The sequence below is a fragment of the Rana temporaria genome, chromosome 4, assembly GCF_905171775.1.
Source record: "Rana temporaria chromosome 4, aRanTem1.1, whole genome shotgun sequence".
Lineage (NCBI taxonomy): Eukaryota > Metazoa > Chordata > Amphibia > Anura > Ranidae > Rana > Rana temporaria.
This window is the reverse complement of record NC_053492.1, coordinates 243,944,613-243,961,518: the sequence shown is the minus strand read 5'-3', so window position 1 is coordinate 243,961,518 and position 16,906 is coordinate 243,944,613. Positions and strand designations below refer to the sequence as shown.

The following is a 16,906-nucleotide window of genomic DNA, read 5'->3' as shown; positions in this document are numbered from 1 at the left end:
GAGTTAACTGGGAAAGAAGCACAATTGTATTTAGTGCAAAATTGTTCGTGAGACGTTACACATTGCCAATTGGGTCCATCAATTGGTTATTTAGACCTACGGTCTGAAACGTAAAATTCCTCCCTTTTAGAGTGAGAGATTATTCTACCAGGGATGTAGGAACCTCCTGGACTTTATGCCATCAGGTGTCTGTGGTTCCCTCTCCCCTGGTATAATGGAGATCTGTTTACATTGACAGATCTCCGTTCTGTCTCTCTCAGGAGCGATCGCGGCCGTCGGAGACGTGCATCGGCTCAGTCGTCGCACACGCTCCCTAGTGATCTTAAAGCAGCCAAAGTATGGCTATGGCCACTTGCCCAGGAGAGCCATCCTGCCGCAGTAGAACTGCGGCGGCTGGTCAAGTGGTTAAAAAAGGCACTCCTATCTGGAGTAGAAAAGTAATCTCAGCTTATGGAGAAGTTTGATAATGGTTTCCCTGACAATATATAGAAGGAAGTGGGTATTTTTTTGTTTGGGAATATTCAAATGTTAAGTATGAGCTATATTTTAAATGTATTGTTTAAAACCTGTTACCATAGCATGTCATATAAGTATTTAGCTATATAGGTGTAATTAACACATTGTGGTCTTGGTCACTTCATGGTCATTGTTGACATGGTCTGCCAATTGATGTGGTTCTCTTAATATTCCTGAAGAAACTAACTTTACCAGCTTATTTTATCTTTTGATTCTTTATTTAACCCTCACTGTCATCTAACACCTACACAGAAGCAGTATATCAGGATTAAGGGAATCTCGGTTAAACCTTGGGAGACATACACAGACTGCACGCTGTGGAAACAGCCTGTAATGTTTCTTTAGGTACTGGATCCTGCATGGGCACTCACTGTGGCAGTTAGTGCAAAGCACTGTTGGCCATAGAGTGCTATACAGGTCTAGGGCAATAATCCATCACTATGGAGCACAGTATCTGAAAACCTCTTTGATGGTATACCTACCGACTTTAGTTCTGGCAGCAGATGAGAAGTCAACCTGTAATGTGGTGCCTCCTTACTGTATGTAGCTAATGCTTCTACAGTCCATTGCTGTGCACACAGTGGTTGCATCAATGGGTAATGGACATAGTTTTTTGGACCAACTTAGCCCAAACAATTGAAGTTGAATTTCAATCTGGAATTCTACCTGACATTTAGAGACATTTTTTTTATGTGCAATCCATTCAGATCTCTAAAACAATAAAAAAAAAATACAATTTGGTTAGATATAAATTGTACTGCAAGTATTTTTACATTTATTTATTTTTACCTTACCACTAAGTCCAATGAATTTTTTTTTTTTTTTTGTAATTTAAGATGGAAATCCTTTTGATATTGATGAAAAGCCAATGGAAATAGATGAAGAAAATAAAGAACAAGAAGATGGTGAAGGGAATTCTGAAAAAGAGATTCAGGAATCTGAAGAAACAAGAGAAGAGCAAGCAACTGATCAGGACAATGAGGAGCAGTTGCAAGAGGAGGGTCCACAGAAAGCAGAGGAAGAAGTTGAGGAAGCTGAAGGAAAAGAGAAAATTCCAGATGCTGCAAAAGACAGTGAAAATGAAAATGAACTACCAACTGAGCAAGGTCTCACGCCTCAGGTAATCTAGTTCACAAATCAATCACAAGTCGTCATACATAAGGGGCTGTCACATTTTTCCAAGCCCATTCCTTTGTTACAGCGAAGAACCTGAAATTTTTGTGGATTTTTTTTAAGTCATAATGACTCCTCTGCACAGTTAGGGCACTTTCACTCAGAGCAGCGTCGGCGGTAAACCCCCACTAGCGGCCGAAAAAGGGTTAAAAGCACAGCGGCACTTTTGCGCTGCCCATTGATTTCAATGGACAGGGGTTCTGGAGGAGTGGTGTATACACCGCTCCTCCACTGTCTCAAAGATGCTTCTTGCAGGACTTTTTTGAGCGTCCTGCCAGCGCACCGCTCCAGTGCGAAAACCCAAGGTCTTTCACACTAAAGTGAAAGGAGAGGCGCTTTGCAGGCGCTATTTTTAGCGCTATAGCGCCTCAGTGTGAAAGGGGCCTTATTTGATATTGCATAATAAACACACTGAACCCTTTGAGTCCCTTGTAACGACAAACATTGATTAAATACATAGGATAGATAGTCGGTTTCTTTTTTTATATGTAAAAGCTTTTCATAAACCAAAAAGAAATGGAGGTAGATGAGTTATTTTATAGTATGTAACATTTTAGGTATTTTTCACACAAACATTTTAATCTGTAGACTGTGAATGGGCAATGTATTTGTTCGACTAGAGCCACTAGGTGCTGCATGCAGGCAGCCTATGTAAATCTAAGGGGAACAGTGGCTGCATAGACACAACCAACAGGCATACAGATGAGTGTCCCCAAGAGCACACTGTATGCATTTGGTGCAGCTCACCTGCTTGCCTGTCAGATTTTGTCTATCCAGCCGCTGTGTCCCCATACACTTACATGGCAGCTCCTGTGAGTTCAAGCCACCTAAACACACAACTCATTCATGGTCTATGAGCCTCAACACCTGTGTAAATGAGGCCTTGAGGTCAAACAAGCAGAGCGCATGTTTGCATACAAGTAAGGCAAAAGTATGCTGATAGTTTATCCCAACAGTTAAAGCGGAACTTTAGTTATTTTTTTCATCTTTCAATCTATTAAATCCTCTGTCCTTGTCGTTCTAACTTTGGATAGTATAACGTTTTTTTTTTTTCTGCCCGTAAATACCTTATACAGCCCACTTCCTGTTTCCTGTAAAATCCTAGCCTTATGACATCAAGCACAGCGGTTTCTCTCCCGCCCACAGTTAAAATCCATGCAGCCAGACTCGGTGGAGGGAGATTTCTGCAGCATATTTGGCAAGGACAGGATAACAGTGTATATATAAAATAAAAAGGGAGAAAGAAAGGCGCACCAGCCTCGTGTACTACCGTTTGGCAAATTTTAATGAAATGATAAAATAATGAAAACTACTCACAAACAAAGAATGATAAAAGGCTTGTCAAACGATAATTGAAATACCCCTCAAACCACACTCCAGAATGTAGGGGGGGGTGGCGAGGTGCGTTGCTGCTGGCTGACGCGTTTCGAGGTGACAGAGACCTCTTCCTGGGCTCTGAGGAAGAGGTCTCTGTCACCTCGAAACGCGTCAGCCAGCAGCAACGCACCTCGCCACCCCCCCCTACATTCTGGAGTGTGGTTTGAGGGGTATTTCAATTATCGTTTGACAAGCCTTTTATCATTCTTTGTTTGTGAGTAGTTTTCATTATTTTATCATTTCATTAAAATTTGCCAAACGGTAGTACACAAGGCTGGTGCGCCTTTCTTTCTCCCTTTTTGTCTTCTATCAGGATTCCCCCATCCATGAAGGGCAGCAAGGCCTCTGTTACTACTGTTTTTTTTTTACATCTAAGGAGAACTGTATGTAGACATTTGACCAATTATCAAGGATCCCACTTGTGCGCAGGAGTTTGTGTTTTTTGTCAGTATATATATAAAATAATATGCAGTGGTTGGAGGGAAGCTTCAGAATGCCAAAGATGTTTTTATTACAAATTATATGTGCAGACTGCAGTTCCTCTAAGCAAATTCTTAGCAATTTATCTGCTGATGACTCCCTCTGGTGGCTTATATACTAAGCTCTAAGTTGGAAGCACACATTTGGACTGGTGAGTGTTTAAAATGAGTTGTATCAAATATGTAATTAAGTAAACACAATAATAATTCAACAGTTTATCTGCTCACAATAAATATACTCTGCATGCTCTACAATGTAAATCACGTCACAAGGTTTGTTTTACTATTTGTGTGTATAGTTTGTATTTATATATGCAGATAAAGAAGCAAGATTTGCTCTTCATATGCAAAAACATTAACCAGGATGGATCTTTTCTTCCTACTAGAATGATGAAAAGTCTGAAAATGAGTTGCAAGACTCCACTGAAAGAATGGAGCATGAAACATATGGCAAGACTGCAGAGGACAACCTGCAAAGTGATGACGCTGCTGAATTGGCTGGTGCTCCTTCAGAAAAGGATGAAGCCAAAGAAGTAAATTTCGTTACTAAATGTCGTTTCATAATTATTATTTTTAACAGTAAACAAATGTGCTTTACAAAGGGTTCGCTCACACTCTGCATACAATAAATACACCAATTTTTTTTACCCAGGGTGCTGCAGTAATGCTTTAATCATGTCTCTGCACAGAAGCACAGCGCATTGTGCCACAGTGACATGCAGTGCCATCCCGCTTGCTATTGACAAATGCAGCATGCTTTCAGTTTTCAGCATCACACAACAGACCAGTATTGTGGCGTGAATGGGGCACATAGAAAATATTTTTATTTTATATGCCCTTGTGATGACCGGTGTTCAATACAGAAAAATGCCTGTCAATGCAGATAGTGTGAATGAGCCCTTCAGCAGGCATGATGGTAGTATTTGCATGATCTGCCAACAGTTGAAGAAATATTTTATTTGGTTCACTGTGTTGACCCCATGGTAAATGCTTAACAATAGTTTGGATCCTGAAATATTTTTGCATTGTAATGTTTAGGAACATGGAGATGGATCTGCTGATGCAAGTCAGTCTGAGGGACATGAGTCCAAACTAATGGCCCGTCTGGCTTCTCAGAAGCAAAGTGTGCGTAATACACAGGTAAGTTGCTTATCTGTTAACTGAACCCTGACAGTGTCAGTATATTTCCCCAAGAAGGAAAGAGCATTTTCATTGTACACATTTTTAACATGCAATCACCAGGTAATGACTGCAGTCAGCTTTATATGTTCTTTAATGTTTGAGGTACGTTAAAATGTTGCTTTGTCAAACCCACAATTTTGATTTCCTTTTCAAGAATACAATACTTTGAAATTAAAAATTTTACAAACAATCGATAAATATTGCCCATAGTAGTGTCTAGCTATTTCTCTTGCATATCTGTTTTTTTTTTTTTTTTTTTTTTTTTTTAGAGCATCAAACGTAAGCCCGGCCAAGCAGATGATGATCGCACTTTAGGGGATCAGAATGAGCAGGCTCATAAGCGGTTGCGGACTATGGACACTTCCAGTGAAATGGGAAATGAGGACAAACAAGCACAACAAAATGAAGAGGCTGATGCTTATGAGCATATCAAACAAGGAGCAGAGTCCTATGATGCACAGACATATGGTACATTCAGAGTCGGTGGTGTAACATGGATGTTTAAAGCATGGCTTTCCAACTGTTTTCTCACAACTTTTCTTCTTTACAATGCAGATACAGCCAGCAAAGATCAAGGGAAATCCCAGCCACATAATGAGGAACAAGACGACAGTGCTGTGCAGGATGTGGAAATGGAATCAAAAGAAGATGAAACTTTGGAAGCTGTTAATGTGGAGCGCCTAAAGCCAGAGGAACAGAGATCCAATGAGTCCATAAAACAAGGTAAGTTCGAAAATGAGTCACCTAACTATTTAAAAGCAGCTTGACCCCTTTTTTTTGCGTGATGATAAAGTGTCTTGGTGAAGAATTTAACCACTTGACCTCTGGAATATTTTACCCCTTCATGACCTTTGCTCCTTTAAGTGGTAATTGCTCGGTCATGCAACACTGTATCCAAATAAAGTTTATATGGTTTTTTTTCACACAAATAGAGCTTTATTTGGGTAGTATTTGATTACAACTGGGTTTTATATTTATTATATAAATAAAAAAAAAGAGACTGAAAATGTTAAACAATATTTTCTACTTTTTTTGTTATAAGACATATCCAGTTCATAAATGTAGGGCAAAATGTAACCTGCTACCTCTCTTGGTTAAACATTTTTTATAATAATACCAATACGTGCATATATGTGTTGAAGTGTACAAACTTATGGTGTATATATACTGGAATTTACGCAGATCTGACATTGGCTCATTGCCTATTGCATTGCTTGAGGTGCTAAAATGCCAGGACAGTACAAAACCCTCAAATGACTTATTTTTGGAAACAAAATACCCCATGGTATATGCTGAGAGAGGTTGAGTCCCTGGAAGATTTTTTTTTTTTTTTTTTTTTTGTCATGTTTTTCCAGACTTTTTTTTTTTACACAAAGTTGTCACTTTTAAGATATTTTTCACACAAACCATGGTTATATGTGGAATTGCACCTCAAAACACATTCTGCTACTTCCGAGTATGTGAGAAACTTTTTAGCAGCCTAGCCGCATACAGGGGCCCAAAATCTAATATCTTCAGGCTTTTAAGGGGTTTTATCTACACATTATCCTGACTACATATCACATTTCCAGAGTCAAAAATCTAAAGTCACTCAAGTTGGCTGTGATCCTGCTGATCAACCACAGCACAAGTAGAAGGGGGCGCAGCACACACACACCTGTAAACCCATAAGTTGCCCCAAGATGTACGAGTACATGGCGGGGGAATAACCGAGACAGCAGTAAAAGTTCAACTGCTGGTTGGCAAGTGGTTAACACAATACATTCCTGCACAATTTTTACATTTTAAGTAGATGCACATAACTATTGTGATATGAACTGTAAAGATCATCTATATTGTGAGAGGCTTAAACACTGCAGTGCAGGCAACAGATAATGTCTGCATCTACTTTTTGGATGCCTTTTTTCTGCAGCCCCAGTGGCTCATATCCAGAGCAGATCTATTGCCACAACACTGTTAGAGAGTGTCGTTACATATCGGTTAAAATAGAATTTGATTCAGGATTTCTGTGTTGTGGAAGAAGACTTGCAATGCCTTGAAAAAGTATTCATACCCCTTAAGATTTTCCAAATGTTGTCATGTTACAACCAAAAACGTAAATTAGTTTGATTGGAATTTTATGTGAATAGCGCAACACAAAGTGGCAGATAATTGTGAAGTGGAAGGAAAATGATAAATGGTTTTCAATTTTTTTTTTTTTTTTTTTTTTTTTTTTTTTACAAATTCTGAAAAGTGTGGTGTGCATTTGTATTCAACACCCCCCCCCCCCCCCAGTCAATATGTTGTAGAGCCACCTATCGCTGCAGTAAGGCCCCTTTCACATTGAGGCGTTTTTCATGCGGTACAGCGCTAAAAATAGCGCTGCTATACCGCATGAAAAAAACCTGCCCTGTAGTGTTCAATGTGAAAGCCCGAAGGTTTTCACACTGAAGCGGTGCGCTAGCAGGAGCGCTCCAAAAGTCCTGCAAGCCGCATCTTTACTGTGGTATAGGAGCGGTGTGTTCACCGCTCCTATACCACGCCTTCCCATTGAAATCAATGGGAAACCGCGTTGCGGGCGGTATTAACCCTTTTTTGGCCGCTAGCGGGGGTTAAAACCTCACCACTAGCGCCCGAATATCGCGGTAAATACGATGGTATAGCGGCGCTACAAATAGCGCGGCTATACCATCACCGCAGCTCTATCCCCAATGTGAAAACAGCCTTACAGCTGCAAGTCTTTTTGGGTATATGTCTACCAAATTTGCACATCTAGAGTAAAATCCATCTGTCAGATTGGATGGAAAGCATTTGTGAACAGCAATTTTGAAGTCTTGCCACAGATTCTCAGTTGGATTTAGGTCTGGACTTTGGTCCATTCTAACACATGAATATGCTTTGATATAAACCATTCCATTGTAGCTCTGGCTGTATGTTTAGGGCTGTTGTCCTGCTGGAAGGTGAACCTCTGCCCAAGTCTTCTGCAGACTCTATCAGCTTTTCTTCTAAGATTGCCCTGTATTTGGCTCCATTCATCTTCCCATCAACTCTGCCGAACTTCCCTGTCCTTGCTGAAGAAAAGCATCCCCACAACATGATGCTGCCACCACCATGTTTTACAGTGGGGACGATGTGTTCAGGGTGATGTGCAGTATGTTTTTCATCATACATCGCTTTTTGCTTTTAGGCCAAAAAGTTCAATTTTGGTCTCATCTGACCAGAGCACCTTCTTCCACATGTTTGCTGTGTCCCTTGTGTTGTAGGAATAATTAGCTTCTCCTCTAGCAAATAATTTCCTTGCGCTCAAAAGCAGAAATATAGCTCTCTTGTATAATGCCGGGGTCAGCGCTGGAGAATCTCTTGGTAACAGACACAAATGCTGGTATTACATTGAGCTTAGCAGAGTCCTGTGTAGGATAGCCAGCTCCCTTTATTTATGTCAACTTGAGTAACAAAAGAAGGTGGTGGCTTTACAGAACAGCCAATCGGACATTTTGTATACTTTCAAATGAACCAATCACAGATATGTATACATTCAAATAGAATGCTAGCAGTGATGTGTGCAAACAGCTGGGTGCAGAGGCCATGCTCTCTGTGAGACAAAAGAACACTAGAAAGCATGGCTCTGTACAAAGCCGTGTGCAAACCAACTCACTGCTGCCATTGCCGCAAACCATACTTAATCATGGATCGGATAACCATAATTTTCGTATGGTTATGCTATAGTTCCCTTGTACGCAGATCTGTCCACTCTGAGTCATTTAATGCAGTCGACAAGAAGTGGCCAGTCCCTTGCTGAGGCATAAATGAACATCCCTAAAAGGAGCGTGCAAATCTTCTGTGTCCGTGGGAAGGTGTTTGCGCCAATGGTCTTCCACCAACGTCTGTATGTGTGAATACGATCACATGAGCGCATTACAGCAAAACTGACACTGGGGGACATCTGACAACATACATTAATAAAAATGTCCACAACACTTGCATGGCTTCTCGCATACTGTAAACAGGCCTTCTTATGGCTTTCTTTTTGCCACTCTTCCATAAAAAAACTGAATTGTGGAGTACACGGCAAATAGTTGTCCTGTGGACAGATTCTCCCACCTGAGCTGTGGACCTCTGTAGCTCCTCCAGAGTTACCATGGGCCTCTTGGCTGCTTCTGATTTAATATTCTCCTTGCCCTGTCTGTCGGTTTAGGTGGACAGCCATGTCTTGGTAGGTTTGCAGTTGTGCCATACTCTTTCCATTTTCTGATGATGGGTTGAACAGTGCTCTGTGAGATGTTTAAAGGTTGGCATATTTTTTTTTAGAACTTAACCCTGCTTTTAAACTTCTCCATAATTTTATCCCTGACCTGTCTGGCGTGTTCCTTGGCCTTCATGATGCTGTTTGTTCACTAAGGTTTTTTATAACAAACCTCTGAGGGCTTCATAGAACCGCTCTATTTATACTGAGAATAAATTGCACACTGGTGGACTTTTTATTTTTTTACTAATTAGGTGACTTCTGAAGCCAATTGGTTCCACTAGATTTTAGGGGTATCAGAGTAAAGGGGGCCGAATACAAAAGCACGCCACACTTTTCACATATTTGTAAAAAAAATAATTGAAAACCATTTATCATTTTTCTTCCACTTTACAATTATGTGCCACTTTGTGTTGGTCTATGGCATAAAATCCCACCAAAATACATTTACGTTTTTGGTTGTATCCTGACAAAATTTGGAAAATTTTCAAGGGGTATGAATACTTTTTCAAAGCACTGTATAAATAGCCACATTTAGTACCTGCATTGCACTGCTGAAGCTTGGCAGTATTGGAGTACTGAAGTCTGTGTTTTTTTAATCTGTACAAGCAATTCATAAGGAAAGTACGACTGTTGTTAAAACCCAGTCATTAAGAAAAACGGTCAAGTTTAAAAAAACAAAAGGAACTACAAGACTCCAAAATTTGAGTCAAAAGCACTTGTAGTAGAGTAAATTACTTTTAAATGTTTAAAGAAAAAAAATGGGGTGCATTAAAACTGAGCTGCTGGGATGTAAATCACTTGCATTGTCTGAAAGCAGGGTCTGAGGAAACCAAATTAGACTTGCAAGGAGCAACAGTAGAAGATGATGTACAGAACAAAGATGTTGAACCTACAGCTGTGGATAAAGAAAAACATGAGAGAAGCACAGAATCTACTATTCATACTGTCTGGGAGTTTTTAAAAGAAGGATCTGCAATGGTAAGCTCAACTTTTCTTTACAACAAATGAGCAAATAACACTGTGTTGGTGTACTGTGTACAGAGTGGATAAGGGCCACATGGATACACTAGGGGGGCAGTCCCAGAACAGCTTTTGCTAGTGTTGACTCCCCTGAATGTAACTGCAACATGTACATCAAAATTCCTGTTGTAAGGTTTTTCATTTTATTGCAGGTTTTTGAATCTGTTAACCTTTGTTTAATTTCTTGTCTCTTGATTACGTGACTCAATTGGCTCCTTTTTTGCCTCAGTCGTGTATTTTGCGTAATTCTGCAACTACAGCCATGTGTTTTTTTGTTTGTTTTTTAACTGGCGACACCTTTTGTGCACTGCATATCTTCACTTTACACTTTGTCTCCATCAGACCCCTGAAAACCCGGAAGAGCTTAGAAGAGAGCTTGAAAAACAGCTGGAAGAGTGGCAGATGCATCCTATTGGGGATGCGGAGGAGGTGGGTAAATTGAGTCTGATGTCTGATTGGGTCCCCATTTACCGCAAGGTGAAGCGTGAGGGAACCAAAAAAAATCTACTGATCGACTTCTGTTCAACTGCCCTATCAGATAAAAGATGCTCAATCAGCACTGTAAGCAATAGGCTTCAGTGCTGATCTGACTATCCTGACTGTCAGTACAACAGTGCAGTGGGGAGGATTTATTTTAAGTGGATCGGAGAATTGGTTCATATTTTTTTTTGTCAGACTGCTGGCTGAAAAACAAAAAGAATAAACCATGTATGGCCAGCTTTACAGTCATGTATGGCTAGCTTTCCACTGTCCTCTGAGACACCCTCAGATAGGAAGTGTTACTGGCTTGGTCACCAGGTGAAATAAAGGGGGGGGGGCTTCAATTAAACTTATGTAACCACCACATCTGATGATTGGTAAACTGCAATATATTGCATTTTTGGCTTTGGCTTTAAAACCACTTCAGCCCCTGGAGATTTGCTCCCTTAATGACCAGGCCATTTTTTGCGTTTTGGCACTGCATAGTTTTAACTGACAATTGCGCAGGCGTGCGACTTTGTGGGGGGAAAAAAGGACATCAATTTTGTACAAATAGAGGTTTCTTTTGGTGGTAATTGATCACCTCTGCGTTTTTGTATTTTTTGCGCTATAAACAAAAAAAGAGCAACAATTTGGGGAATTTTTTTTTTTTTTTTGCTATAATAAATATCACCAAAAATTTTAAAAAAGAAAAAAATTCTTCCTCAGTTTAGGCCAATATGTATACTTCTACATATTTTTGGTAAAAAAAATTGCAATAAGCGTGTATTGATTTGCGCAAAAGCTATAGTGTCTACAAAATAGGAGATATATTTATGGCATTTTTTTTATATATATATATATATATATATATATATATATATATATATATATATATATATATATATATATATATTATAAAATAATTTACTAGTAATGACGGTGATATGTGTTTTTTTCTTTTTTTTTTTATTTTTTTTTGTATCAGGACTGCGACATTGTGGGGAACAGTTCGAACACTTTTGACACTTTTTTGGGACTGTAAACCTTTTATTCAGCCATCGGTGATATAAAAATGCTCCGATTACTGTATAAATGACACTGGCAGAGGGGAAGGGGTTTACGAGACAAGGGGTTAACTGTGTGTCCTAGTGAGTGATTCTGTGGAGGGATGGGACTGGCTGGTTGAGGAGACCAATCCTTGTTCATACTTGGTATGAACAACAGATCAGTCTCCTCTCCCCTGACAGCACGGAGATCTGTCTGTTTACATTGACAGATCTCCGTTCTGTCTCTGTGTGGAGTGACCGCCGGGCACGCGTGGCTCTAACGGCGCCCGTGCGCCCCTTAGTGGTCTGAAAACGAGCCCACGTACAGCTACGACGGCTCGCCCAGGGGAGCCAACCTGCCCCAGTATAGCTGTGGCGGCTGGTCTGGAAGTGGTTAACTCTGAACCTAACTCTCAAAAATCTTTAGCTTTATCAGTATGCATCGGATGAGAACATTATCACTTACACCAGGGATATGCAATTAGCGGACCTCTAGCTGTTGCAAAATCATGCCTCTGCCTCTGGGTTCATGCTTGTGGCTGTCAATCTTGCTATGCCTCATGGGAATTGTAATTCTACAACAGCTGGAGGTCCGCTAATTGCATATCCCCTGACCTACACTGTAGGTTGCGATTTATTTCAGCCCAGTGGCTGTGTGTAAGACTTAATGGTTGTGTGAGCGAGAGCCAGGAGTGTTCTCGCAGACAAATGTCATTGCTGGTTTTCCCTAGAGAAACCCTTTTAAATCGTAGTTTTGCATTCCGTGGCTTATTATTTGTAACAACAAGCTGCTATTTCTGTTTTGTTTTAGGAGAAAGCAGCAGCTGAAATGTGGCAGAGATACCTCCTGCTCACTGGTTCTCTGTCTCAGCAGTTGTGCGAGCAACTGAGGCTCATATTGGAGCCAACACAGGCAGCCAAGCTGAAGTAAGTAAAATGTTGTAATGTTTACGTACAAAAAAAACAAATGTAGACCATTTGTAAACAGAGGACCTTGTTACCTAGACAAAACAAATGTTAATCCTTTAATTTATGCTGATGTTTAGCCTTAAATTTGGGTTTGCTATTGTAACATTGCTGACAAAAAAAGCAGTCGGGTGTTTTTTTGGAGCAATCCCTTAATATTCCCAGACACTAATATAATACTGTCATAACTGTTTGCATGTGAAAGAACTGGTTAAATGGCTCCTTGAATCTCCTAAACATCTGCTTCACTCTATAGAGGTGATTATCGGACGGGAAAGAGGCTGAATATGCGGAAGGTGATTCCATACATTGCCAGTCAGTTTAGAAAAGACAAAATTTGGCTGAGGAGAACAAAACCCAGCAAGCGTCAGTACCAGATTTGTCTAGCTATTGATGATTCTGCCAGTATGGTTGATAACCATTCTAAACAGGTTGGTTGTGTACTTGCAGCACATTTCTCCCAGTCTGATGTTTAGTTAGAATTACAATAATTTCCTTCTTTTTTCAGCTGGCATATGAAGCATTGGCTGTGATTGGAAATGCATTAACTCTACTTGAAGTGGGACAAATTGCTGTGTATAGGTTTGTATCTGCCCTCCCCTACTAGTTAGTCACTTGTCAAATGTTACTTTTGGTCTTGGAATATTACATTTGCAGACAGAACCCAGCACTAGAAATACAAATTGATGACTGAATTATGTAGGCAAGATTTGCTCAACTTGATTAGCATTTAAGAATGTTAAACAAAGTTGTTTGTATACTATGGTCATTCTCACACTAACCATGTCTTACATTTAGTTTTGGAGAGAGCGTCAAGCTTTTACATCCTTTCCATGAACAATTTAGCGAGCTGTCTGGATCCAGGATCCTCAGTCAGTGCAAGTTCCAGCAAAAGAAGACTTTGCTTGCCCAGGTAATATAGCAGAATGTTTTGGTTAGGAGATTGTTTTTTTGAGATGTGTAGTCTAATGTAAATACTTTTCTGTTTTTGTGCAGTTTTTGGAGTCCTCAGTCCCCATGTTTGAAGCTGCGCAACGGTTCTCTCTGGGCACTAATCCAGGTGAGCTCCATCTTTCACATATGAGTAGCTAAAAGTAATGTGAAGTCAATGTAATCTTCATACCATCCCTTGGGCCAACTTTAAATTATGTTTACCATAGCGAGTAGTTTTTTCCAACTGTTAAGAGATACACCTGTCAGAATTCTGGAAATACAGCTGTGGCCAAAAGTTTAGGGGTGTATGCCACTTTCACACTGAGGTGCTTTACAGGTGTTTTAGCGCTAAAAATGGCACCTGTAAAGCGCCTCTCCTGTCACTTCAGTGTAAAAGCCAAAGCTTTCACACTGGAGCAGTGCGCTTGCGGGATATTAAAAAGAAAACATCCTGCAAGCAGCATCTTTGGAGTGGTTTAGGCGCGGTGTATGCACCGTTTTCTACAACACCCCTGTCTATTAAAATAAATGGTCACCGTTGCCGAATCGCCTGCAAGGTGCTTCAGCAGCGGGTACTACACAGCAGTATTAACCCCTTCTTCGGCTGCTAGTGGGGGTTAAAACTAAGGTAAAGTGCCGCTTAAACTATCGGTGCTTTACCGCCGACGCTCTTACCGCCCCAGTGTACTTAATTATTCAACATGTATCTTGTATAGGGCCCTTCTTACAGCACCCTGTGCATTTTTTCCCTGCAGAAACCACCATTTGAGCCCATCTGGAAAATTCTTTACAGGCGCTATTTTTAGCCCAAAAGTGCCTGAAAAACACCCCAGTGTGAAAGGGGTCTTGGTGTTTCTCTGTTCTAAAGAGCCATTTATCATTCTCCCACAACAACAAGGTAGTCATATGCCCAAGATGATCTATTCCTCTTAAAGCAGTAGTAATCTACCTCAGGGAAGACCTAGTCATGCCATCTTTGTGCCCTGCCTCGTAAGCAACCAAAGGTGCTTGCTTTTCACTGTTTAGATGTAATCAGATCCATTAGAGTCCACCTCAAAGCAAAAGCTTTTATCAGGAAGACAAAACTGCCTATTCGTCCTACCCTCAAAAATGCGCAAGGGGACATACTGCTTCCACCATTCCCTAGGTGCTCCTCCGCTTTTACATGCCCAGGTTGGAGTGTGTTTCCTGGACTCTTATGGGAAGGTTATAGGGGGGACATGTTGGAGACATACCTTCAAATGCTTGCCAGTGTCCCAAACATCTAAGGGTAAAGCCTATAAACCAGGGTCTGTGAATACTCAACAGTTTGTTTTGTATTGTACTCCAAGATGTGGTATAATGTGATTTTCCTTGATTGTTACTTAGGTAATTGCTTATAGCAGCCCCAATCCTCCTTATTTTTCGGGTCCCCCACCGGCACGCCTGACTCTATACCTACTCTAGTTGAGCACCCCCATAGCAAGCTGCTTGCTTTTAGGGGTCACTAATGCATGCTTGCTCCTGAGCAAGGCCCCGCCCCTGCTCCTTCCTCACTGGCTGTAATTGACAGCAGCAGGAGCCTGTCAAGAGGGAGAGATCTCTTTTGCAACTATTTTGGAGTGTTATTCTTCTGCCCACAGTTCTAGTGCCAATACTAGTGTTTTGGTGTTACTGACGTATGTATTTTGTATTTTCCTTAAAGAAACTGCCCAGCTCCTCATAATTGTGTCGGATGGACGAGGAATATTTGTGGAAGGAAAGGACCGTGTCACAAATGCCGTACAAGTAGCCCGCAATGCAAACATCTTTATTATATTTATAATCTTGGATAACCCAACGTCCAAGGTAAAGCCAATATCTCTAAGGCATTTTTTGTGTGCTTTTTTTTTTTTTTATTGAAAATGTTCTGTACAGTATTTTTAATCTTTGAGTCTCTGGGACTAGCTGAACATTTTATGTAGACTATGCCATTTCATTATTTTCCGGGCAAACATTTCAGTGAAAGTGAGTTATCTGCCTTAACCATACACAACCTAATATTTTCAATGACGCACAGCTGGATAAAGGTGCACTTCAGAGGTGAAATTTTTTTTTTCCTTCCCCTGTTCTGTGCAATATGGAGGCACATTGGACATTAGTGGGCCTTGAATATTAGACTTCCAATGTACCTTAGCGCACATTGCTGAGAGCAACCTTTTCTCTACCGCCACCTTTGCAGTATATTTGCCACTAGATTTATTAAGATTACATTTAGACGCTTGCCGTATTACTGCTTTCCTTACTGTAACCCTTGTTTATTTAGCCAAGTCTTAACCATGTCTGAGAAGATCTTGTCAATCATTTACGTGATGCAACTAACCTATTATATTTTTTTTACACACACATCAAGATATGGCCACATATCTTTAGCTAAAATTTGAATATGTAAATTATAAGCACTCTAATTACATTTGACCTTTTTAACAAGTTTTTTTTTTTTTTTTTTTTTAGGATTCCATCCTGGATATAAAAGTGCCGATTTTTAGCAATCCGAAAGAAATGCCAAAAATGATATCTTATATGGAGCAATTTCCATTTCCATTCTACATCATTCTTCGAGATGTGAACTCCCTTCCGGAAACCCTTAGCGATGCCCTCAGGCAGTGGTTTGAATTGGTGACTACCTCAGAGCATGTGTAATCTATGTCTTCATACGTGCACAGCAGTCTGAGCTTTACACCACTTGTCTGGATAAGAGACCAGAAGAGGCACCAAGGACCCTTATACAAAGCAACATCCTGCAGTTCCATTGAGTTTTTCTGTGGCCTGCAGCTCAGGTCAAGTAATTTCAGCATTGCAACAAGCTCTGCACTCAGTGACATAATGTACCTCTTGGCTAAGAAAATCACATACCTCCAGCAAGTTAAGGGATACCATCAGCTTTCCCTCTATGTACGTTAACAAAACACTGTATCATACATCTTTCCCACTGCTAAATGCAGTAAAGACTGTAAAGTAATATAATATGTAGAGGCGTAGACCATGTTTGTATCTTTCTCGTTCTAAAAAAAACAAAAATCAATGTTTTATTATTGAGTTTTTTGTTTTGTTTTTTTAGTAAGCCAAAGTTCACTTAAACATTTGATCAGAGAACTGAAATATTTCTAGTTTAGTTGTGGCCTAAATTGTCTATCCATCCTCTGTGAAATGTATTGTTGTAAATGGCGACATTATACTGTGAAGTCTGCACATTTTGTATAATATTATTATTATTAGGACGTAAAGGTTTGACAGAAATCTACAATACTGTTTTTCTATCCTAATAGCTATGCAGCCTAATAAAGATCATTCTTAATAATTTGACTTCTATTGTTGAAAACACAGAAAGTGGCCATAGTTGAATCGGTTTTAAAGCGGAGCTCCACCGTTAAAATTTTAAAAGCCAGCAGCTACAAAAGTGAAAGGCTTTGAGTTGTGCTACCCGTCTGACTGCTTGTGAATTTGTGCCAGGTGCCTTGCAATCTGGGCGGGATCTCCAGGCCAATATAGAGCAGGCGGGTTGCTAA

At 40.3% G+C, this 16,906-nt stretch overlaps 1 protein-coding gene across 1 annotated transcript in view; it reads left to right on the top strand.

The window, feature by feature from the left end:
• MDN1 (midasin AAA ATPase 1) overlaps positions 1-16,698 on the top strand; it is a 354,267-nt gene extending 337,569 nt beyond the window's left edge. Inside the window, 14 exon segments of the mRNA XM_040347762.1 lie at positions 1,353-1,636; positions 3,932-4,078; positions 4,584-4,685; positions 4,997-5,195; positions 5,283-5,450; positions 9,770-9,930; positions 10,315-10,401; positions 12,292-12,407; positions 12,703-12,877; positions 12,955-13,028; positions 13,245-13,359; positions 13,443-13,506; positions 15,064-15,206; positions 15,852-16,698. Coding sequence (XP_040203696.1) covers positions 1,353-1,636; positions 3,932-4,078; positions 4,584-4,685; positions 4,997-5,195; positions 5,283-5,450; positions 9,770-9,930; positions 10,315-10,401; positions 12,292-12,407; positions 12,703-12,877; positions 12,955-13,028; positions 13,245-13,359; positions 13,443-13,506; positions 15,064-15,206; positions 15,852-16,040 — 2,024 coding nt within the window. The 3' untranslated portion in view covers positions 16,041-16,698.
• The last annotated feature ends 208 nt before the right edge of the window (positions 16,699-16,906 follow it).